General features: G+C 46.9%; 1 protein-coding gene across 1 annotated transcript in view; it reads right to left on the bottom strand.

The window, feature by feature from the left end:
- Positions 1 to 19,086: 19,086 nt before the first annotated feature.
- Positions 19,087 to 24,012, bottom strand: part of PARP1 (poly(ADP-ribose) polymerase 1) — a 38,045-nt gene continuing 33,119 nt past the window's right edge. Inside the window, exons 18-23 of the mRNA XM_039883285.1 lie at positions 22,705 to 22,803; positions 22,086 to 22,238; positions 21,017 to 21,144; positions 20,285 to 20,346; positions 19,620 to 19,734; positions 19,087 to 19,340 (exon numbers count right to left, since the gene is read on the bottom strand). Coding sequence (XP_039739219.1) covers positions 19,259 to 19,340; positions 19,620 to 19,734; positions 20,285 to 20,346; positions 21,017 to 21,144; positions 22,086 to 22,238; positions 22,705 to 22,803 — 639 coding nt within the window. The 3' untranslated portion in view covers positions 19,087 to 19,258. The remainder of the gene's footprint in view (positions 19,341 to 19,619; positions 19,735 to 20,284; positions 20,347 to 21,016; positions 21,145 to 22,085; positions 22,239 to 22,704; positions 22,804 to 24,012) is intronic.

The raw sequence follows: 24,012 nt of genomic DNA, 5'->3' as shown, positions 1-24,012 counted from the left end.
GTTAACATGAGTCTGTTCTGTCCTAAATATCCTTGCCTCGGCTGCAGCAGAGGGTCCCATGACTGCACCAGACAGCGAGAACCAAGCAAACACCGCGGTGCTAAAACGTGTCTCCTCTGGGGCCTCCCCAAGGTTTTCTTTCTCACATTTCACTGCAGTTGATTGGTTCAAGGATGGGAAACTAAATCAAAAAGTCTCCCCAGCAGGGATTGTGGAATGAGATCCAGACCAGTGAATTTGTTACTTTCCAAATGACTACACAATAAGGCACAAGATCGTCCTTTCCTTTGCCTATGTTTTCTGCTTTGTGGTTCGAAAAAGCAGAAAAAGCCAGTCCTTAAATAAAAAAGAAAGTGGTGGACTAGCAGGAGGCATGGAGAGAGGAGGAGAGCCCAGCAGCGTTCCCAGGCCTGGTTCTGTTCCCCTCCTTCCTGAGCTGGCTGCGCTCCTGCCCTGGCGTTACTTGCCACCTGAGGCCTCACTAACCTGTATTTCTATGCTGCAGTTAAACTAGACGGCCGACGTGCAAAGGATGAGAGGCAAAGAAAAGTGAGGAGAGCTTAGTTTATTTAGGGAGGGGGACCATGGGAGAATGCTAGTCTTTGCTTGATTTCTACAAATAGTTTGTACCACGATCAATTTTAAGATATTTTTCAGTTGAAGTGTAACGTATATTTAGTAAAGTGCACGTGTTTAAAATATATAACATCGTGACAATTTTTTAAAAGATCAATTTCATTGAAGTAAAAGTTATAAATAATAAAAGGCACCATTTACGTGTAGTTTGATGAATTTTGACACCTGTGTATACATTACCATAATTAAGATATACATTTTTATAACCTAAAAGTTCCCCTCATTCTCCTCTGCAGCCAACCCCACCCAAATAATAAGCAACCACGTATCTGCTTTCTGTCACCCGATAGTAGTTTTACGTGTTCTAGAACGTTGTATACAAAGAGCCATATTTATACATACTTTTTGGGGTCTGGATTCTTTAGCTCAGCAATAATGTTTTTAAAATTCATCCACATTGTCGCATGTATCAGTAGTTCGCTCCTTTTTATTGCCGAGTAGTATTCCACTGCATGGCATACCACAGTTTGCTTATGTACATGCCTGTAGATGCACATTTGGATCATTTCCAGTTTGGGGGTGTTATGAATAAAGTTATCACAAATATATGTGTACATGTTTTTTTGTGGTCATGAGTTTTCATTTCTCTTGGGTAAATACCTAGGAGCAAAATGTCTGGGTCATACGGTGGGTATATGTTTAACTTTATAAGAATCTGCCAAATTGTTTTCCAAAGTGATTTGACATTCCTACCAGCAATGTATGAGAGTTCTAGTTGCTCCATACCTTTGTCAGCATGAGGTACTATCGGTTTTATGTTTGTTTTTTTGCCATTCTGATAGGTATGTAGTGACATTGATTTCTAGGTTCTTTTGTGATCAAAGAACATACTCTTACAGCATTTCAGTCCTTTTAAATGTGAGACTTATTTTATGCCCAGGATATGGATTATCTTGGTGAATATTATCTTTGCAATTGAAATGAAAGTACATTTTGCAGTTGTTAGGTGGAGTGCTCTATAAATATCAATTGGGTCAAGCTGATTGATAATGTTCAAATCTCTGCCTATTGATATCTCTCTACCTGTTCTATCAATTTCTAAGAGAGCATTGTTGAAATTTGCACCTGTGATTGTGGATTTGTCTGTTTCTCCTTTCAGTTATGTCAGTTTTTGCTTCCTGTAATTTGAACCTGTTATTAGGTACACATATACTTAGGACTCTTTGGTGAATTGCCCCCTTTGGCATTATGAAGTGTTTTTTTTTTGTCTCTGGTAGTATTCCTTATTCCAAAGTTTACTTTATCTACTATTCATTTGATTGCTTATTATTAGTGTTTGCATAGTACATTCGTCCCCCTTACCTGTGGGTGATACATTTCAAGACCCCTAGTGGATGCCTGAAACTGTGGGCAGTACTGAACCCTATTCATACTATGTTTTTCTCCTATGCATACATACATTTTCACTTAAAGGAAGCACTCACTTTATGGTTTCTCTTTGGCATGTCCAAATTGCCAGCATCACTATTCTTGTGCTTTGGGGCTATTATTAAGTAAAATAAGAGTGACCTGAAAACAAGCACTGCGATACTTCAGTAGTTGATCTGATAATCAAGATGGCTACTAAGTGACTAACAGGTGTAATATGCTGGAAAAAAGGATGATTTATGTCCCGGGAAGGATGGAGAAGGATGGCACAAAATTCCATCACGCTACTCAGAATGGCGGTCAATTTAAAACTTTTGTTTATTTCTAGAATTTTCTATTAAATATTTTTAAACTGCATTGACCACAGGTAACCGAAACCGTGGAAAGTAAAACTGTGAATAAGAGGAGGACTACTGTGTATCTTTTTCAATCATTTATTCTGAATCTGACTGTGTCTTTATATTCAAAGTACATTTTTTTGGACAGGATACAGTTTAATCTTGTTCTTTTAATAAGTCTAACAACTTCTGCCTTCAGCTGAAATGTTTAAATCATTTATATTTAACAGAATTATCAATATGGTTAAATTTTAGTCTGCCACTTGCTAGTTGTTTTCTATTTGTCTCATCTATTCTTTGTTGTTTTCTTTCTATAATTAAATTTATTGAGGTGACATTGGTTAATAAAATCATATGTTGTGTTCTTTTTTGTTGCCTTCTTTTGATTATTTTTCAGGATTCCATTTTTTCTATTCTATTGACTTATTTACTGTATCTCTTCGTTATTTCTTTTTCTCTGATTAGTGACAGATTGCCACAGTCACCTTGGACAAGTGACTTTACCCCTACGTGCCTCAGTTTCCTCATGCTCAGTCATAATTATAATTTAACCTACCTTATTGGATTATCATGAAAATAGAAAAATAAGCTACTTAAGGCATCTCACACAGTATCTGCCTTATACCTACTATAATGGTGGCTGATTGTATTATTCAACATGTTAAGGTTCCTCTCTGGTCTCATCTGTTTCAGGTAACTGCCTGACACTCTTGCCCCCTCAGTGAATACCACTGAGGGGAGGATAGTCATTTTGGATCCAGGTGATGCTGGTACTATGTAACAGAAGTTCCCATCTTTCAGGAGCTAATTCTCATTTTACATTAAGTATACTCACATCCCTCATCTCATTATTATCATCACTTCATAGATGAAGCAACTGAGGCTCAGGAAGTTTTAATAACTTGCCCAAGATCACATCTATTTTTATTCACGGAACATGTATTGAGCATCAAATAAGTACAAGGCACTGAGAATAGAAAAGTCCCTGCCTGCTTGAGGTTTTTAATCCACTGGGGGAGACATAGCGAACAGGCAGAATGTGATAAACATAGGATCCAATGGGCACAGTGCAGGGTTGGCAGGTGTATCTGGGGTCAGGAAAGGCTTCTGGTTTGGACCATGCTTGAGCTGAGTCTTAAAGGATGATTTATCTAGTCAATGTAGGTGGGAAATCACTCCAGGCTCGGGGAAAAAGGTGTGAAATGGCATGACTAGTAAGTGCTGGCCTAGGAGGCCAAACTGGGCTTCTGATCTCTATAGTGTATCCCTGGTTAGCACCCCAAATGTCCACTTTGGAGAAAAGAGTCAAGGTCGTGTAAAAATGAGTGTCATAATCTAGACTTAATTTTGTTTTGCCACATGTGCATAAGCAACAATGGAGGTGTGGGAAGAAGGGAAGGAGTTGGGAGGGAGGGAGGGAGGAAGAGAGAGAATGAGAATATCTAATTCAGAACAAAGCAGGCTGACTTTAAAATTATCTCCTTAGTCTTTAATGAGCTTCAAGTAACCTATATCCCAGTTAACTCATTTACTTATTCATTCATTCAGCCAACGTTTCCTCAGTCCTGCCATGATGTCAGACACTTGCTTGAAGCTGAAAGTGTAAAGTTGAGTCAAGTGGTGCCCACTGCCCTCATTTCAGAGTCCCCAAAACATGGTCATTTCCGCAAAATGAAAAGTAATAAGAAAGATCTCAGAAGACTGTAACTGGACAGACTTCAGAATATACTGTAGAGTGATTTGAAGGTGGTGGGTTTTAAGAAATTCCTTCCAGAAAACTAAATTGCAAAATTCTACATACAGTAGGGTTACAACCAAAATATTTTATATAGAAAAAAGACTGAAGGGAAATATTCCAAAAATGTTAATAGTACTAGTTTGGTTATTAGATTATTATTTGATAATTATTGTTTCATTTTTTCTTCTTTCTGGACTACTTGATTTTAGCCCCTAGACCATTTTGCATGCCTGTAGTAACTGTTATTTGCACTTATATAATAACAGTAGTTAACATTTACACAATATCCCCTACATACCAGTCACTAGTTAATACTACCTGCACTTTTCTCGGTTAACTTTCATACCTTTCAAGAGAGACACCATTGCTCTCCTCATTTTATTGATGTTCTAAGAGTTTAAGAAACTTTCCAAAATCATATGGCTAGCAAGTGACAGAGGCAAGCAGCTTCTAACCACAGAGCAATTTCAATGGCTCTAATTTCTCAACGACATGACCACAAAGCCTCACAGCAGCAGCAGCCTTCAGTTAAGCTGCTACATGGTGCTCATTTATTAATTGAAAAAAAAAACAACAACCCTGCTGACATTGAAAAGAGTAGTGCAAGGATTATATGAGTCACTTTCAAGCTCATACATTTTTCTGTTTGAATGAAATACTTTGCATTTTTAAAATTAAACACAATTAGTCACACACCAAATTCTATGGTGTCAATCATGTCTCTTGAGCACAATAATAGGAATTAGCTGGCCTGAATCAATTCCCAGGGATGCTTCATTGAGAATTCGCCCACCATAATGTCATTAAGGCTCTCAAGCTTTCTAAGCCCAAATAAATCCTCTGTAAATTTCAAGACCCAGATCCTGTATTCCACGGTCCCTTCCAGAATCACCCTAGGTAGTGGGCCGATTTTCTTTTCTCCGTACTCCAAAGACACAATTGTCCTGACCCAACAATTTGCTTCGCGATCAACCACTTTGCTAGTTGATTCAACCAATATTCATTATGTGCAGGACAGAGTGCCTTTTGAAAGAAAACCTTGTGTTTTGGTTGCAAGTGTTCTTGGACTTACTGTGTCACCTGTGCGAGCAAACGCAGAGCGGGTATCTAATTACTATTTGCGCATTCACTGGCTCCCACCCCCGTTCCTAAAACTTGCTCTTTCTCCTATTACCTCGGTTCTTTAATTCTAATCCTTTTCCTGGGCCTCTGTGCTCAGCAAACCATGTAATATCTCCATCAGTCATCGGCATTTTTAACTTCTCAAAGTTATTTAGCACCTTCTCTTTTGAAATTTCTTCCTATATCATTCTAATTCCTCTTCTAAAGTGTAATGTTTCCCCAAACATTGTATACAGCTTTTTGTCTATATTTAGCTCTTGGCTTTTTATGCCCCTCTCCTCCTCTGCCCTCATGTGCTGTTGTGTTTGCTCTTCACATGTTACTGTTTGTTTGGGGGGGAAACACACACACACACGCGCGCACACACACACACACGCACAGTCATTGACTCTTCCCTCCAGTAAGGAAAATCTTTTCAGAATCCTGTTTGTATCGAGTCCTTTTTGTATTGAGAATTCATAGCTATATCAGTTCTATCTTTGTAAGTAACAGAACACCCTCACCGGAATGACTTGAAACAATAAATAGATGTTATCATCTTGGGTAACGAGACTCCTGGAGGAGGGCAGCTGCAGGCTGTGCAGTTTGGGGAGGTTATCAGGGCCCCGGATCCCTTCTCCCGCCTCGCCTTGCCTTCCTCAGCACATCAGCTTGTCCTGGGAGAGAGCTCCTCTCACGGCATCTGAAGGTTACAGACCATCTAAGCATCCACACAGCACAAGGCTACCTCTTCTACTTCTTATCGGTGAGGACCTCTCTCCCAGAAGCCCTTGGCAGACTTCCCTTCATGCCTCATTGGTCAGAATTGGGCCATGTGCTCTTTCCTCACTAATGTGCCAGCAAGGGGAATGGAACCACAGTGATTGGCTTAGACTAGTGGTGTCAGGTTATCAACTGGGTGCCACTTGTATGAGGAATCACCTGGAGAATTGATCTAGGATGTGCCCTGGGCATAAAGATTTTTTTAAGTCTCCATAGGTGATGCTTATGTATAGCCAAAACTGAAAACTACTGGCTTAGACTCTTTAGGATTTACTCAGAGTCGAGGGGCAGGGATGTGGGGTGGGTGGGGAGGGGTGGGTACCAGAAAAAAAAAAGGGGCCAGGAAGGAGGGTAATGATTGTTGGGCTGGCAAAAAAAGAAAATAGTGTCCGTGTCTTCCATTCACCTCCACTGAAAGCAAAGTATGTCCATTCATTCTTTCATCGATTCCTTTCCTCTTTTAACCAGCACTTATTGGGCTCCCACAATGCCCAGGAGATGGGAAATCAAAGGGCACTACTAGGGAATCAGTAAACAGATCAGAGAAAACAGAAAAAGTACATGTCCTCTGGGCAGATATGACCCCAAAGCACAGAGCTGGACTAGGGTAGAGCCGGATGAATTCCAGCCCTTATTCATCCCTGTGTCAGGCATCTTTGGACAGTGTACAGTCTCACTAACTGTACATAGAGGCCCGAAGAATACAAAGATAAACAGGACATGGATCCTGCCCATCAAGACCTCAGTCTGAAAGACAGAAACACACAGGTGACCATACCAACTGCTTTTGATAGATTATCAAGATTATCAGTGGTAGCCAAAGACAGAAGGCATCTAAAAGTTTAATCATTACATTAAATTTTTATGCCTTTTCAGGAGACAAATGCCTTTAATTCAGTTAGTCTATTCTCTAACTAGGAGGTGAATACACATGCGTACCCTTTTATAATGCCATCCTGCATAGCACTAATTCATAAGGTTATTTGTCTTCAGAAACATTTTTAAAAACAAAACAAACACAATTCTTCACAGTACTTCGTTATTAACCTTCTTCCCTCTGTTCTGAGAGTACGACGCATGCATTTTGAGCCAATGAGAGCAGGACGTGCTGTGTACCCTGAGCCAATGAGCACGAGCAAGCGCCTCCTACCGCATAAGCTCTCAGCCGATGAACACCCTATGTGTCCTCCTTGGCTGAATAAATTCTGCAAAAGGCGAAGTTGTTTCCTCTATGGCCTTTCTTTCTGCATTTATTTTGTTTTTGGCAAGTAGTTCTAACCCACAGTGGCCCACTTTAGAAGTTATAGGGCTGAGGAAAAGTATCATGCTGGATTTCAATAGAGACTGAAGAAGCCTTCAAGGAAGCAGTCCAGGAAGGGAGGATTAACAGGTAAGTAAGGATCGATGGGAGTCCTCTGACTTGAGGAAGGAAATCGTAAGCATCACCTCAATCAAGGGAACTGATGGACAGGAGGAAATCATGGTCAAATCACGTCCACAACCTCAGGGTATTTGGAGAGAAAGGACAAGCAATGGGCCATTGCCGATGACTACACACGAGTGAGGACCTCCACCAGCAGGGACCATTCATAGAACTGACTTACCTGACATTCTCATTTCCAGAAGTGCTAAACAGAACACGCGCTATCTTTTGCTAACTGATACTTTCAGTGTAGTAGGAATTAGTGCACTAGTTAACAAGGGTCTTAAAAAACCAAGGCATATACAATGGAATATTACTCAGCCATTAAAAAAAAATGAAATCCTATCATTTGCAGTGACATGGATGGACCCAGAGGTGATTATGCTGAGCGAAATAAGTCAGGCAGAGAAAGATAAATACCATATGATTTCACCGATATGTGGAATCTAAGGAACGGAAAGAACAAATGAATTGAAAACAGACCCACAAATATAGAGGACGATAGAGTGATGGCCAGAGGGGAAGGGGGTGTGGGGCTGGGAGAAAGTGATGAAGGGTTAAAGAAGCACAAACCAGTAGTTGATAGAGGGTCATGGGGATGGGGAGCACGGCGGAGGCAATGCAGACAGCAGTAAGGTAATGGCTGTGTGTAGAACCAGACAGAAGAGTAATCGGGGGGATTGTTTCATAAACTATAAAATGTCTAACCAATGTACTGTATACTTGAAACTAAATTTAAAATAAGGCACAGAAAAGCTAAATTTTGATAGAGATTGAGGAGCTAGGAAGAAAATCTAAAAAACCCACAGGTCACCAGTCATGCAGGTGAAGCTCAGGCAGCAGATTTTGGCTCAGTACATGTCAAAGTTTTTCTGTTTAACAATGAACTGAGTGATCTAGTGAGGTGGGATTACTGGAGATGGCCAAACACACACTGCTCGGATATTTCCAGTAATTGACCAACACTCACAGATGCTGTGGAAAGGGTGTTTACATCGGCTAGGAAGCCAGACTAGATCCAGGGTTCTTAAGCCTTTTAGGGTCAAGTGTCCCCTGAGAACCTGAAGAAAGGTAAGAACCCTTCTTTTCCTCGGAAAACTTCACGTGCCCTTTGAATTGATTATTTATTGCTACATAATAAATCGCCCCCAAGGACTTAGTGGCTTATTATCTCTCAATTTTGTGGGTCAGGAATTCAGTAGCAGTTTAGCTGGGTGATTCTAATTCCTAGAGTTAAAGTCAAGATGTTGATCAGGGCATCAGTCATCTAAAGCAGTGGCTCTCAATTGGGGGTGACTTTGCCCTCCCAGGGGACATTTGGCAATGTCTAGAGATTTTTTGATTATCGCTTATGGGGTGTGTATGTCATTGGCATCTACTGAGCAGAGGCCAGAGATGCTGTTAAACCTCCTACAATGCGTAGAAAGAAGAGACCCCATAACAACAATTATCCAGCCCCAAATGTTAATAGTGCCGAGGCTGACAAACCCTGACCTCAAGGCATGACTGGGTTTGGAGGATCCCCTCCCAAAATGGCTCACAACATGGCAGCTGCTTTCTCTCAGAGCAAAAGTCCTAAGAAAGAGGGCAAGGAGGAAGCCACATGCTTTTATGGCCTTTTTGCTAGAAGCAAGTCACTGAAGACAGCCTACACTGAAAGGCAGAAGAATTAGCTTCCATTGTTTGAGGGGAGAATTATGAAAGAATTTGTGGACATATTTTAAAGCCAACACATCCATATACAACAAAATTTTACACATCAAAGTTGAGGTTTCACACATACACTCCTGGTGGGAATGTAAACTGGCACAGCTATTATGGAAAACAGTATGGAAGTTCCTCGAAAAATTAAGAACAGAACTACTATATGACCCAGCAATCCCTCTTTTGGGCATCTACCTGAAAATTTTAAAACATTTATTCATAAAGATATATGTACCCTTATGTTCACTGCAGCATTATTCATAATAGGCAAGACATGGAAACACCTAAATATCCTTTGATGGATGATTGGATAAAGAAGATGTGGTACATATATATAATGGAATACTACTCAGCCATAAGAAAGGCTGAAATACTGCCATTTGCAACAACATGGATGGATCTTGAGATGATCACGCTAAGTGAAATAAGTCGGATGGAAAAAGTTGAGAACATATGATTTCACTCATATGGAGGATACAAAACTGAAAGCATCGAATGAACAAAACAAACAAACTCATAGACACAGACAACAGAAGGGGGGTTACTGGAGGGAAAGGGGGAGTAGGGGAGGATGAAGAGGGTAAAGTGGGTTAAACAGACGGTGACGGAAAGAGACAGCTTTGGGTGGTGAACATGCAGCGCAGTAGACAGATGATGTGTTATAGAATTGTACACTTAAAACTTATCCAATGTCTTCCCAAGGTCACCTCAATAAACTTAATAATAATACCCCTAAGTTTCCTTCCAGCTCTAACAGATAGAATCTAATAACCTATGACCAGGAAATCTGCAAGGACAGGGAAGAACTGGCAAAACCACCACCATCTCAGGAGCCCACCTCTGTCACAGTTCCAGTCTCTGCTTCCACATCACATGACCTCCTTCTGGGCTTTCAATCCCCAGTCCTTGCAATTGACTGTGTGACTTTATTTCTTCCTACAGCAGAAGGGAGGTGCTGAGCCACTGCTATTTATGGATTGGGGCTGAGACTCCATTTCGAGAGAAAGTCTGACTGGGGTGTTGAGACCTCCCTTACTGTGAGGTAAAATCTACGGTTCATGGTGCAGGTAAAGGTAGCTCTTATTGTCTGGTCAGAGAAAATGAAGGGCAGAAAATGAAGGTAAGAGAGGCGCTCAGATTCGTTCGCCGACTCCTTGACTCCTGAATTAATTTGAGTCCATTCGTTTATTTGCTTTCCATTAAATATAATTCCCAAGATGGTGCTTCCAAGAAGGTTCCTTGGAATAAGAAAGAACGGAATTATATTTAATTTTTTCACCTGAATGTTTTTCAAGACTGTCTGCAAAATCATTTCTTGGTAATAATTTTGTTTTCAAACCACTGAGCGAAGTGTTTGCAAGCTTCTGGATAGGAAGTAGCTTTCCCAGTCCAGGGCTTTGACGGATCGAAGGGGATGAACTCGAACGGACTCGGTCAGCTTCCTTGAAATGCTTCAGCGGAGCGCTGGGGACAAAAGACCCACAACACGGAGGGTTTGAAAGACAGGGTCCAGGTGTTTTTCTTAGCCCGGAAGTGCCGATTTTACTTTTTACCACCCCTTTGGTCACCTCTGGAACAAGCAGGGCTGTGAAGAGGACAGTCAGGCTCAGGCCCCACCGTCCACTTCCGCAGAGATCTGAGTTTCAGGGGGAGGTGCTGGCGGATGGCATCCGTCTGTCAGAGGGGCGTCCCTCCACCCGCCGTCTCAGCTGGAAGGGGCAGCGTTGGTGGCATGAAAGCCGCGAGGAAAATGAACCATGAGCCGACTCCTCGGGAAGCAGGTACCGTCCACACCCCGCGGAGCTCATGGGAAACCAAACTTGTGTGTGACCTTCCAGCGGGGGCTCACTCACCGCCCCTAAACAGCAGGCACCGTTTGTCACCAAGCATGAAAGAAAAGGACAGCACGGCAGGGCCCCTGACGAAGGGGAGATCTTGGGTGTTCCATGCGGCCTTCTTCCCTCCGAAGGAGGCCTGGCCCGGCCTTCAGCCCTCCATCTCGGGAGGGCTGGAGAGTGGGGCCCAGCCTTCCCCGCTGCCCTGTTAAAGACACACACACAGCCCCTCCTTCATTCGAAGTTCTCCCACTAACCAGTATGGGAGCAGATCACTAACGGTTAACAGTCAGGGCCAACGTGGGGAAGTTCTCGAGGTTCCAGAACCTTACGAGGTCTCACAGAGGGGACCCCGCCATTCCACGGTTCTCTCATTCTGAATTAGCCAGCAGAGCTCACCGATTCCCACCCCTCAGAGTCCAACTCTGACTTAGTGGAACTTTTTCTCTGTGAAACCGAGCTTCCCAGTCAGAAGAGGCAGCCATTCCTCTGGGAGTGGTTCGGGCAGAAAGATGGGTGCCTCTGGAGAGCGGGCAGTTACACCCCACTTTTTTCTTAGAAAACGAGGCCAGCAGGAGTCTTTCGGGTATGTGTTCTGGAAATCCAGGCCGCAGTGAGGAGCCAGCAGGTGACTGCCTTGGTGAGGAGCCACCAGCAGGAAGCCACCCCTAGGTGCCCCTGTGTCCTGGCCACAGTGCCTCCTGTCTTGGGCTGAGGGCACCCAGGGCCTGTCAAGGGGAAAGCTGATGGAGACCTCAGAATACAATAGGCGTGAAAAGGAAACGTGTGAGAAGCTTCTGTGATTCTGAGCCCTCGGCCATGCCGGGGATGTGAAAGGGGTCAGTGTGCGGGGAGAGAACATTTTGTGAGAAGCCTGTCTCAGAGGAAAGCTGTGCCAGGAGCCCACCCCCTTCACCTACAAAGGGGCAGGGGATGGCTTGCCTCCTTGGAGGGTTTATCTGTGACCCCTCAGCTGGGGGCGTGGGGACCAAGGTCTGTCCCCTACCTGGAAGGACGCAGGCCTGACTGCTTGGCAGGAGAGGGTGAAAGCGCCATTGCACTGGGATTGGACATGCTGCTAGAGCCGGTCAGGGCAAAGGACGCGTGGGTGACCAGGTGTGGGTGACCAGAGGGAGACCAGGTGTGGGTGACCAGCGGGAGTGCAGCGAGGGGTCCTCTTGGGTCCTGTTGGGGCTGCCCATGGGATGGGGGAGTCTGGCTGCAGGAAGCTGGAGGTGAATGCCTGCGTGCCAAGACCCGCAGAGGTGATCACAATAGATATGCACCTGCCAGGTTTGAGGGGCCCAGAAAGGACCCCCTAAAAAGCTGATGAAAGCAATCTAAGAAAGAGCCAGTGTCACACCTGCTAGAGTCAGATTAATCAAGTGCCAGTGTAAGGCAGATCCTTCTCACTCCCCAGCCTTTGCCCCCTTTACCTCCCTGGGGACCTGAAACGAGCTAGGAACAGACAGAAGGGGAGAGGTTGGGAAATAGAGCAGCTCTGCGCCTTTGCCACCCCAGGCCTCCAGCCTGAAGCAGGCTCAACTGAGCCACAGGACATGTTAATGTAAATCAAGTTCAAAGAGTCATCATTATCTTACACTGGCCATTCCAATTGCTGAGTTGGAACTGGATCTTAGAGTCACCGTGGGGTATAAAAAAACAAGTTCTTTTACAGAGGGGAAGAGCCACAGGGCCTGCCTGCAGAATTTTCTTCCAGTGGCAGGAGAAAGATTCCCTCACTGAACAATCTTAAAAGGACGGGAGGAGAACAATCAATGGCTTTGATTGCAAGTTGTGCCTGTTCAGATAATGTAGATGAGTTTTGTCAAGCCAGGGCCTGCCCGGAACGGTGCCTGCACTGGGGGTGCCCGAGACCAGGCTGCAGCCCTGGGCGATGTCCTTAGAGACTGTCACAGCCAATTGCGAGCTGTTCCCAGGTATTTCGGGCACCACCACGAGGACTGGGATCAACACCAGTACAACTGGAATCCAGTAACCAATCAGGCAAAGGATTTTGACTCCAGACAAGTGGGGCAGGACCATCCTCTGGCCAAGGTCACTGGAGTTCACAGCAAAAAACCAAGCTCACTAAGGAGGAAAAGAGAGCTTGACTGTCCCAGGGTGTCTGATAGTGACCTCAGTAGTGTCATCGAAGGCTGACTGTATCTGTGAGAGAGCAGTAAGCACCGCCATTGAAACTATTCTGGGCAATTGTTTCTATTTCTGTCATGGTTTACATCTTCATAAAAATCACAGAATGTTAGAGCAGCTGAGGGAGCCTTAGTGATTCTCTGTGGCTGTGGTTCCGAAAGTCCTCGCACGCAGGGACCGCCGAAAATCTGACGGCTTCTATGGACCCAGTACCCAGAAAAAAGTGTGCCTTTGCCTAAACTTCTGCGTATACTTCCCAGGGAGTGACATGCACACAGCCACCATTCTTGACCCCCCCGGTCCTTGCTGGTAGAGCCCACCATCCTCTAAATAGGCAGAAAATACCAGATATTCCACATCCATCCAACCTCCCTTGTAGCTGGGGCACTGGCACGTGTCCCCAGCATTGGCCGGTGAGACTGGTCTACTGGGAGCCATGGAGAAAAGTTTTTCTTTCTGGTACAAAGAGAAGAATGAGGGGACAACTTTCTCCTCCTTTCCTGCCTTTGGACGTTAAAGCTAGGAGTCCCGCTGCCATCTTGCCACCCACCATAAAGGGAAGGCCAAGAGAAATACCGAGCCGAATTAACCAATCTTGCCTCTGTCCACTTCTTGATGAGAGATCACACGTGTCCTTATGGATGGAGCTGTTGTGAGTTGGGCTTTCCTTTTCTTGTAGCTGAAAGATGCTCTGATGACCATCGAGCATCTTCTAAGAGTTAACGCACCCGGCTTGGGAAGCCATGAACTACAGTCTGGTCTCATTCTATTGATGTCTTCTCTGGTCCTCAACTTCCTTCAATGGCTCATCAGTCTAGACAACAGCAAAAGCAGGCTGGAACGCAGGTCTCCAGGCACCGTTGAGCTGTCTCTCGACTTTCTGGGATAATCTGTATGAAAGGCAATCCTCATATGTGTGTGTGGCTGGCCGGTGATGAGTAAGACACATTGTGTGGAAAATGCAGGTTATCGACCTGCTCCATTTTAACTTGTGTTAGGACCTTGGAGTCTCCTACTTCTGTGAGCCTCAGTTTCCACATCTGCCTACTTCATACTAGGTTGTCAGGAGCTTCTTGCTGGCATCTGTGGTTAATTTCTTTCTGATCACATTCCCTCCACAGCATCAAAATGCAGCCCATTCACTAGAAGTGGTTCAGAGGATGAACCGGGAAGCGAAGGGGCTGGCTTTCCTCTTTCATGTTGACAAAGAGAGCACTGAGAGGTCAGTGTGCCCTGGACACTGAGGATCTGCCACCTGCCTGTTATCAGGGAGAGCAAGGCAGGAGCTGGTGTCACCATCTGCTTCTCATGGCTTTCTATCAACACTGTCTCCTGGCTCGTCCCCAGTACCCACAGGCTTGAATGCCCACTGGTTCTCTAGTTTGGGGACCTGTTGGTTCAGAGAAACAAAATTTTTAAAAAATTGTATTTCTGGAATACTTGTACCGTGCTAGGCAGACACACAGATCACAACTCAAAGCTTTGTTATTGCCTCCAAACCCAAGTTGCACACTGGCTTATTCAAATATAAAAAGCCCAGCTTGGGCCCTGGGTTGAGTACCACATGGCTAAAATTAGCCTGGCCATCTGCTGAGACAGCAGCTGGGCTATTCTAAGCCTCAGCAGGCCTGCCTGGAAGTGGGGCTGGGCCTGGGGGGACAGTACTGGAGAGTCTGATCCCTTCGGTCAAGCTGAATGACCGGGAGGAATGGGAGGATGAAGCCACACTGAGGGAAGGCCAGTGTCATGGTCAGGTTTCTCAGACCGAAAGGGCGTAAGGGCACCTGTACAATCTTGGGCTCTGCCTCCCCAGACTGTCCGACAGTTCCCTCCTAAGCCCGGGATCATCTTTGTGCCGACCCCTGGTTCTCCTTTTCTGACCAGGAACTCCGTTTGGGCTCGTACCCCAGCAAAACCATCCCCTGGGATTTCAGCCATGGCTGAGGTTGAGGGTGTGTCAAGGCCAGGAACCAGGCTAAGTACTTTACAGGGATGAGCTTTTCTCAAAATGACTCAAGGGTCGGTACCAAAAGGTTTCAGGGACTCAGAATGGCTTGATTCATCCTTCTGCAGCCGGAGGCTTGGCTGAAAGGGTCTGACGGTGGGAGCCCTGGCTCGGATGACCCTGGGAATATAAGGGTTCTCTCCTTTGGGCCCTGACCTGTTTCCTCCACACTGAGCCCATCTCTGTTTCTCCAGAGGGGGGCGACAGTACCCCTCCATTACACTACAGAGTGAGGAATCTGGGGGATAAATATCATCTGTGCATTCATAGATTCTCCAAAATCGAGAGTCCAGTTTCCTGTTTCCTGCTTCTAATCCCTCATCACCACTCCTAGACTTGGGCGAGTGAGGTCTGTCGTGGCCCCTTAACTGGTTGCTTCAGGTCGTGTTGTCACAGATGGTCACAAAACCGGGAGTTGCTACCTGTAACTTTCTGCTTCTGTATTCAGTCCTTATTTTTTCTGCCTTCGCTCAGAACTTTAGCTGATGACAGTCCTTGGCCTGGTTAAATGCTCCGAATGTTCCCTCCTGAGGGTCTGAATCCTCGACAGTCCTGTCACCGCTGAAGGCTGCTGACCCTCCGTCCCAAGCCTCTGCTGTGAAACACGGCAGCACTCAGAGGTGCTCCTGAGGACCCCAGGTTGCAGACACTGTCCTCGCCTCCACGGTGCAGCACCCCAATTTCCTCTTAGTAATCAGTCGCTCCAGTCAGTAGAGCAACGTTTTTCTCTGCTGGTGGGGGGACGTGGCCGTTAAGGAGCCCCAAAGTGCCAGGTGGCAGCCTCATCTGATTCAGTGGAACCATTGCTGTGTCCCTGGGGGACACGTGTCTCTGTCAGGGCCTTGGACCTCCAGCCCAGCAGAGCTCCAGGGCGGGAAGCAAAAGTTCTGAGTGGATATATCAGATGCGGTGACAGGAGCCACCCCCACTCCACTGCTTGGCTCCCAGACCCACGAAGTCTGGGTCTGGGGGAGAGTGACTTACACTGGTCCCTGATTTAACCCACATGCTGGACCCCAGAAGATCATGGTGCTGACTCACACTGGCACTGTGAGGAGCCACTCGACCTCTCAAGGAGGCCTCATCTAGGTTATGGGATGTGTGGCAAAACCAGGTAACTCGTGGGCACGAGCCCAACGCCGACCTGCTCTCTGTGAAGTGAGACCTCTGACCGGAAGCAAGGCCGCGCAGGACATGACGGGGGTGGACGAGCACCCCGCGTGTCCCCCAGCACACAGAGCGAACGCCCGGTGACCCCATCACTCACACTGCCCACTCGCCCTGTGGTGGGCCAGGTCACTGAAGAGAAATTGTTACAGACCACATTTCCTTCCTTTTCAAAAGCAGTAACCTCTTCTTATAACCTAGATTACCCACTTCAGAGACGAGTAAGCAAGGGGAAAACGCACTGCTCTCATAAGCCAGAAAAATGGACAAGTGGAAGCTGCTGTCAGATCTTCCAGGCAGAGATTAAATGGCCGAAGTGGGGCGGCCAGCGGGGCGCTGCCTCTCAGCCGGCCAGACCTCCCGGAACCGGCCACTACCCCAAGGAGTCATCGTGCGGACGCCCTGCCTGGAGAAGTGATGGAAACACCATTCCTTAAAACGAAAACAAAAAGCAAACCATTCCCAGAGCATTTGGGAGCTGAAATGCAGAATTTAAAGGGACACCATTTTGGGAAATATGAAATTCTTAAGGCACCTGGGTGACGTCGGTGCCATAAAACCAGCCCAACACGTAGAAGATGAACCATTCCTGATATTCAGATCTTGACAAGTGAGAAGACGTGAGGTTTCTGGAGGCCAGGACGAGGCACCTCGCAGCCTTGCAACGTTATTTAATGCACAGACACGCGCTGTCTGCCAGGGGTGGGGCAGCGCCCCACTGGATTCATTCAGGGCTCTGCCCGAGCACAGAGCTCGCTCTGAGGTTCACCCCAAGGTGACATTCCAACAAATCTCCCCATAGCAGCCTCACGGAAGTGCTCTGGGATACTGAAGGAGCTGCTTCCCACCTCCAAAGGCGGCCCCCGCAGAGGTGCGGCAAAACTAAGTGCCAACGCAAAACCCGTGGGCTGAAGCTGCGGTGATGGGCGGCACCTCAGTGCACTCGACACCACGTGCACCGGCCGCTGTGTGGTACGCCCGCGGCCTGAAATGTGAGCCGAGGACAGCCGGGGGCACTTCCAGGCACAGAGGCGAGAGGGGGCAGCTCAGGCAGCGGGATGTGGCACGTTTGCTCCTCCAGCTCACTGTTTAAGAAACTTTTTCATTAACTGCATGCATTTCTGTGGCACCCTGAGATAGGACTCGAATTTCTTTAAAATAAAGGAAGAAAATCCAAATATTGAAACATAATTTGGTAGCTTCCCTCTTTTAGAAAAAAAATATGGAGTCAGAAATATTCATCTCTCTTTAACAAAGAAATCAGTTTTGATTACAGGGAACCCATTAAGCAATCACTCAAACCTAAAAATACTTTGTTTAATCAGGTACTGTGAGGGTTACTGCCTTTCTCTGTGCTGATAGAAAAAAAAAAAGGTGAAGAATACAAAATACTCAGGATCCAGGGAGCCTGAGAGCCTTACTGAATGTGGCTAATCAGGAGAGGGGGCCTCTGGTGCAAGGAGCTAAGGATTTTCATAAAAGATGCTGAAAAAGATGAGGATTCCACTGTTATTGATTTGCTGCATTTCTCTGAAATCTAACACCTTAACTTGGGTTTGTATAGCCCTCAGCTTATTAACAGCATGAAGTCACAAACATAGCTCCTAAAGGACAGAAATCACACCTGTTGTTATAATCACTTAAATGTAGCTCAACGTAGAAAAGCTTAAGTATTTTCCTTCTCTCCTATCCTGAATGGTGCCTGTCCTTTGTCTTCCTCGCCAAAAAATCCAGGGAAACTTGTGAGTTTGAGACAACAGCTCGCTTTGCTGCCTTCTCCTGCCCGTGACTCTACCTTCCGGCCCACATTTCCTATTCTCCATCTGTAAAAGGTCAAAAGAGTCATACGCTACCACCCTGGCTTTCGGTGAACTTAAATGTAAACATTTAATTGTCATTCTCAAATATACAGCAGCAGTGTGAGCCAATACGGTATACGTAATATACTGCTCCACACGATAGAGCGATACACTGGCCTGAGTTTAGCACCAGTTAACTAACTGATAAGCTGACACAGCATCTTCTCATGTCTCGCATCTGCTTTTCTGCCACTCAGATGTCCTGTTTGCTGCCTGGCACATCCTGGGGTTTCACAGACACAGGCACAAACAATCCCCTGTGGCCTTTGTGGACCTTGCACTGTGATGATTAACCAGACCGGTAGTCAGAATGGGACCAAACACACGGTACGTAAATACAGAAGTCATTTCCACAGTAACTGAGAATTACTATCAGCCTTTGGGTATACTGGCGATATAGATAAACTTGGAAGACAAAATCGCTCATAGGAAAGTCGAGAATTTCAAATGCAACTTTTAATTTACTGTACTACATGTTCCGAGAGTTTCCACATTCAAGTGTCTCTGCAAAAGGAAAGGCCCTTTGCTGGCAAGTACGAGAAGTTGTTAACGTTCCTCCTCTTGGTCTCCCCGCACCCCCTCATGAGAAAAAAAGCCAAAAAGGTGATAACAAAGGCAAAATAAAAAAGAAAATTTAAATAGTATGAAATTAGTTTTTATTTTTACCTCAAAATAAATGTTTAACATTTTTCCAAAAACCAAAACTAAAGATGAACACTTAGAAATAAGGGTGAAGATTATTTTTTTCTTCCCTGGGGAAACCAGTAAGGCAGAAGTTCTAATGTGGCTTGGTTCTTTCCATAGAACTAGTTCAGGGCCAACTTCAAAACCCAAAAAAAACCTTAACCCCCCCAAACCCCCCAACCTCTCCCTCAACTTTTTTCTTCTATTCAGTTGTACCTACCAGAGTTAGGGCTGGCAGGAAAAAAAAATCCCCAAACATCCGCCCCCCAAAACCAACACAAACAACAGATCTGAAAAGTTGGGAAAAATCGTTTAACATGTGACCAAAGTTCAAATCTTTCTGAGGAAATCCAGTGAAGGAATGACCCCTGACCCCTCGGCAACCCAGCGGAGGTCAGTGTGAAGCACAGCAGGCGAGTTCGTGCCAGTGACACTGGGCTGCGACTCAGCCGCACCCCCCAGTTCACCACAGGGACGTCTTGAAATTGAATTTCAGCTTCAGCAGGTACTTCAGATTTACCTGAGCAATGTCGTAGACGATGTACCTGGAGGGGAAGCGTGTCAAGGAGCAAACAGTTTCATGACGGGGTGCACGTGCTGCCCCTAGGAGGGCAGAATGTTGGGCGCTGCTCACACCCCAGAAACTGTGCGTATCCACGTGGGGCGCCCGGTTGGTCCCTCAGCCAGCACCGGCACCAGCAGAGACCACTGAGGGGAACTATGCCCGTGAGACCTGTTACAGGACAGTTTCGCACCAGTCCGGGGGCTGACCGGCTGCAGGAAGGGACGTGACAGCCCCGGGACCGCCCTTCGTGAAAGGATACTCATTATACAGCAGACAGGTGTCGTTCACGCCAGACGGAACCCCGGTCCCCAGAGGAACCTCTACACCGTCCAGAGTAATGCTGGCTGAAGGGTCAGGGGTGGTTTTGCCCAAACCTGCAAAACAGAAGGCACGAGAGAGATGACCTGTGAGAATGGATGTTGCAAATGTTCCAGGGAGATGAGATCCCTTCATGTTAGGTCTGTGTGTTCATTTTAAAAATACATAAATTCCATACTCTATCCTTCTTCCACACATTAAGCTGCAGGTTACACATAAAGTTCCCAGGGCACCAGCCTTAACTGATTTTAATAAGAACAGAAGCACCCCCAGCCTCCACCCCAGGACCGTATTTCTGCCGAGCAGAATTCCAGAGCAGTGACATCAACCAGGCAGATGAGACTAACTCAGCAGGTGCTATGACCTCCAGCAATCTAAGATGCTCCAGGTGCCACTCGATCCACAGAGGTCCCTCAGTGCTGGAGCTGAGAGTCAGGTTAAAACCCAACGCACCTGGTCACTGGTGCACAAACCAAGACCCTCTGGTGGCATCTGTGACCCTAGCTGCAGCCACAGAGTGAAATGGTTTTTCATGGCCCTCCAGCTGTTTAACAGCTGGCCATAGGAATGCGGCCTCTGGGGAGAGCCCCTTCCCGGACACGTTACCTTTGACACTGTGCTTGCCCTTGGGTAACTTGCTGATGTGCGAAGCATGCTTCAGTTCATACCTGTTCAAGAGGGAACGGTCTCAGAAGAGCCTTTAGGGACACGGGGCTCTCAAACCAACAGTCTGATTTTCAGAATAAGGTCAAGGAGAGGAGGAGACAGACCCCAGAGAACCCCGGCCACGGTCACTGCTGGGCACTCCCTGCCGCTCCGGCTTCGGAAACCGGAAGTGCAGCTCTTTCTGAACAGAGTCTGTGCCAACGACCGCTGCTCTGGGGCCTTTCAAGGACCGGTCCTGTTCAGAGCTGTGGCCGGCCGCTCTGGAAGCTTCCAGTCCAGCCCATGACCCCCAGACCCCGATCTATCACATCACTCTGACCTTTGGGTTACAGTTGACAGGACCGACGTGGGGTACTTGAAACTGGGATTAAGACTCAAGTTTGGTATGAGCTGGGCCATGGGGTGACCGTCCTCTGTGCAAGTCAACCTCTGCCTGCCAGTCCCCACGGCCTGGCTGTACTGCTGTCCTTGGGATGGTGAGGCAACCCTATATCCTGCTCGTTCACTTAACTTAGGAATTGGCTTCTGCTAACCACCACCTAACTAGTGGATCCCATAACTGTGGAGAGGAATTTTCAGAGTCCCCTCCCAGCCAGGGGGAGTTCTCCTTCCCACAGCCTACCTCTCCCATCCCCATCAAGTGCCGCCAGCCCCAAAGCCAGGTGTACTCACATGTTTCCAAGGGCAACCTCTCCCAACAGGATCAAGCCTACTGGGTCTCCCTGAAACGCGTGGCAGTAGTTGGCACTCTTGGAGACCATGTCGGCGAAATAGATCCCTTTACCGAACATGTAGCCAGTCTGCAGGGGTGGAAAGGGGACAGCTGAAAACCTTCTACAGGAGCCAGCCGCAGCGCCAAGAGCAGTAACGGCCACTTCCAATTCCCATACGGCCCCTGGCTGGGTCGCTGAGGCCTTAGCTCCTGACCCGGGCTGTTCAGATCCCAGATACTGAGGCCACAAGAAGTATTTAACCTCTCTGGACCCTACTTTCTCCTCTGAACTGGGGAAAAGAACCTGACTGGGCTGTTGTGAAGACTAAATGAGTTAATAAACGCCACTGAAACTAGCACCTGACACGTGTAAACACCCGATCAACGTCGGCTACTATTTTTATTACTTTTAAGTGAAAACACGAGGTTCAGAGTGGTTATCTGCCCAAATCACGAGCTACTGCACAGCACTAGAGTCATTAAACCTCTTCCCGCCCCACTTTTTACAACTGTAAAATGAGAGGCTTGGAAGACCACCTCCAATTTCCTGTCCAGCTGGCCACTTCTGTAGTCCAATAGGTGACGCGACAATTCATTACTGTATTTTCCCGAGGAAGGCACCGGAGCTCACAGCGGTTACCCGGCTGGGAAGTGGTGGAGGCAGATGGAAACTCGGCTTGGCCCGTGGCCAAAGTCCATTCTTTGCACATCGACATCCCAACTAGCATTCCCAGCACGGCCTGGACATTTCTTCTGTTCCAGAAACTATGCTTGACACATGCAGCCGCACCACCACCACGGGGGTTAGGATGGGAGAATGGGGGTGCAGGTACTACCTGGGGGCTGTGCTGAGGGCCTGGAGAGGGATGCCTCGCCACCTGTCAGCCACGGCCGAGACAATACCCACAGCTTTAAACAAGACTCCTTACTCACTGGGGCATGTACAGTTCTCACCTAAATAAACTCTTTATGGAGCCAAGTGCAGAGACAGGCACTGCCCACTCCACACTCCCCCAGCCAGGCACTTACCACAGGTGCTTCAGGTGGGGCGATCCGGAGACCCTGGGACAGGATTCCGGCAAAGTTGGTGGTCCTGGACCCATGCCACAGCAGCCTTCGGTTATGCAGCTGCTTGAACGGCTTGTAGCGCTGGCTCTCCCCTTCACGCTCTATCTTAAAGATCTGGTAGGAATATTAAATAAACGAGAGAGACGAAGGAAGCCGTTTGTGACTCTGGTTAACCCGGGGATCTGACTAGATACAGGACTGACTGGTTGTCCCCAGAGCCTGGAAACTTAATAGCTCTTGGAGCATGTAAGGTGTTTCAATCACGATAGAGCAACCTGACCTGTCGAGGTCCCATCTAGCAGAAACTAGCGACTAAAATAAATACTAGGTGTAGCAGATGCACACCTGAAGCATTTCATTTTGGACCCCCGATTCTAAAACCAGGTTTTGGGATAAGAAATGTCTTTTAAAACAGAATAAAGCCACGCCAAACCACGAGACTACTAATTTTTTGCTTAATAAATGAAATCACTTCCTTTGATTATGTCAAGCAGTAAAATGCTCTTTTCTGCCCAGGCAGGAGGAAAGAACAGGAAGAGCTAACAGGACATAAGGGGACAGAGGAAAAAGAGATTCTTACATCGATGACTTTCAAGTCATACGCATTGTGTGTGGTCGCGTGAGTGTTCTTGACATATTTCCTGATGATCTTAGCTTCCTCAGAATCTCTGTCCACCACCTAGGAGAAGGGTGTCTTGGAGTTAGAGCAAGGGAGACCCCAGGAGAAGGACAATCACAGGCTCGGCTGACACAAAGATCACACTACAGCCCTCGTGGGAGCCCAGGTGCGACTGAGAGCCTGTGTCCCAGGCCCCATGACTGGGGAGGTCCCAGGTCAGCGGTCCCTTGCTTGGCCATCGGCTTCTTTGGGATAGCAGTAAACTAGAAACCCGGGGCTCACTGTGGACAGGGAGCCCCCAGAACAGAGAGCTGGCTCCCAGGTAACATTCCAGTTCATGAACTTAAAACTTAAAACGTGGGCCAGGAGACACCCCACAGCCAAGATTTGCAATTCAAAGAGGCAGAGATCCAATTAACCATAGGGGTCTGCAGCTGGGGATGGAGGCGCCATCTCTTGAATCTTCAGGGCTATGCGCACTGTGGCTTAGAATATCCCCCACTACCTGCCAACTACTTAATGGAATCTGTGCAAAACGAACAGGAGTGTGTCATGGGAAAGGCTATGTGTGCTCTCTTGTGTTTTCATGGTCTTACCCAAAGTTCAGAAAATCCAGGAATTCTGCTCTTCCTCAGACTCTTAATTAAAAGGCTTCAAAACTGTAAACGGGGCGAATGACAGCCCCTTCACAGAGAACCATGCCGATGGCCGTCCCATCTCAGGTGCCCCAGGGGCAAAGCATGTGACCTGGTGTCTTACCTGCTCAGAGCCTCAGACCCATGCTTTGTCCTAAGCAAGAAGCAAAGGCTCTTTTTAGTGATGTAAACACCACGCCAGGCTCGCCAGACCCCAGCGCACCTGAACCCTGTGCCTCTGCAGGGAGGGATGCAGGGGCTGAGGAGCGAGGCACATGGCAGGTGAGACTGGGCTTAAGGTCAGGGCAAGGTAGGAGGAGGGGCGAAAACCCCTTCCTCATTTGGCCTAGGCAGGGTGATTTCTGCCCAAACCTCCAAAGTACTGAAGTTCAAGGACTGTGTGCACCAACACGGCAGCTTCAGCTGAAGAATACAAACCCAGGCACGTGTTTTTATTAAAGCCACTATCAGGCTTTTCCACTTCTGAAAAGGGGTACCAGGAGCAAACTTTCTAGGGTTCATGCCACAGCAATCCCCAAAGACAGATCATCTCCAGATTAAGTTAAAAAAAAAACCTTTCTGTAAGGCTCTGCAAAACCAGTCTCTAAAGCAAACCGAGGCCCTGGCTTGGGAG

This window comes from Pteropus medius, unplaced genomic scaffold (assembly GCF_902729225.1).
Source record: "Pteropus medius unplaced genomic scaffold, Ma_sr-lr_union100, whole genome shotgun sequence".
NCBI classification, from domain to species: domain Eukaryota; kingdom Metazoa; phylum Chordata; class Mammalia; order Chiroptera; family Pteropodidae; genus Pteropus; species Pteropus medius.
This window is presented reverse-complemented; position numbering and strand designations above follow the sequence as displayed.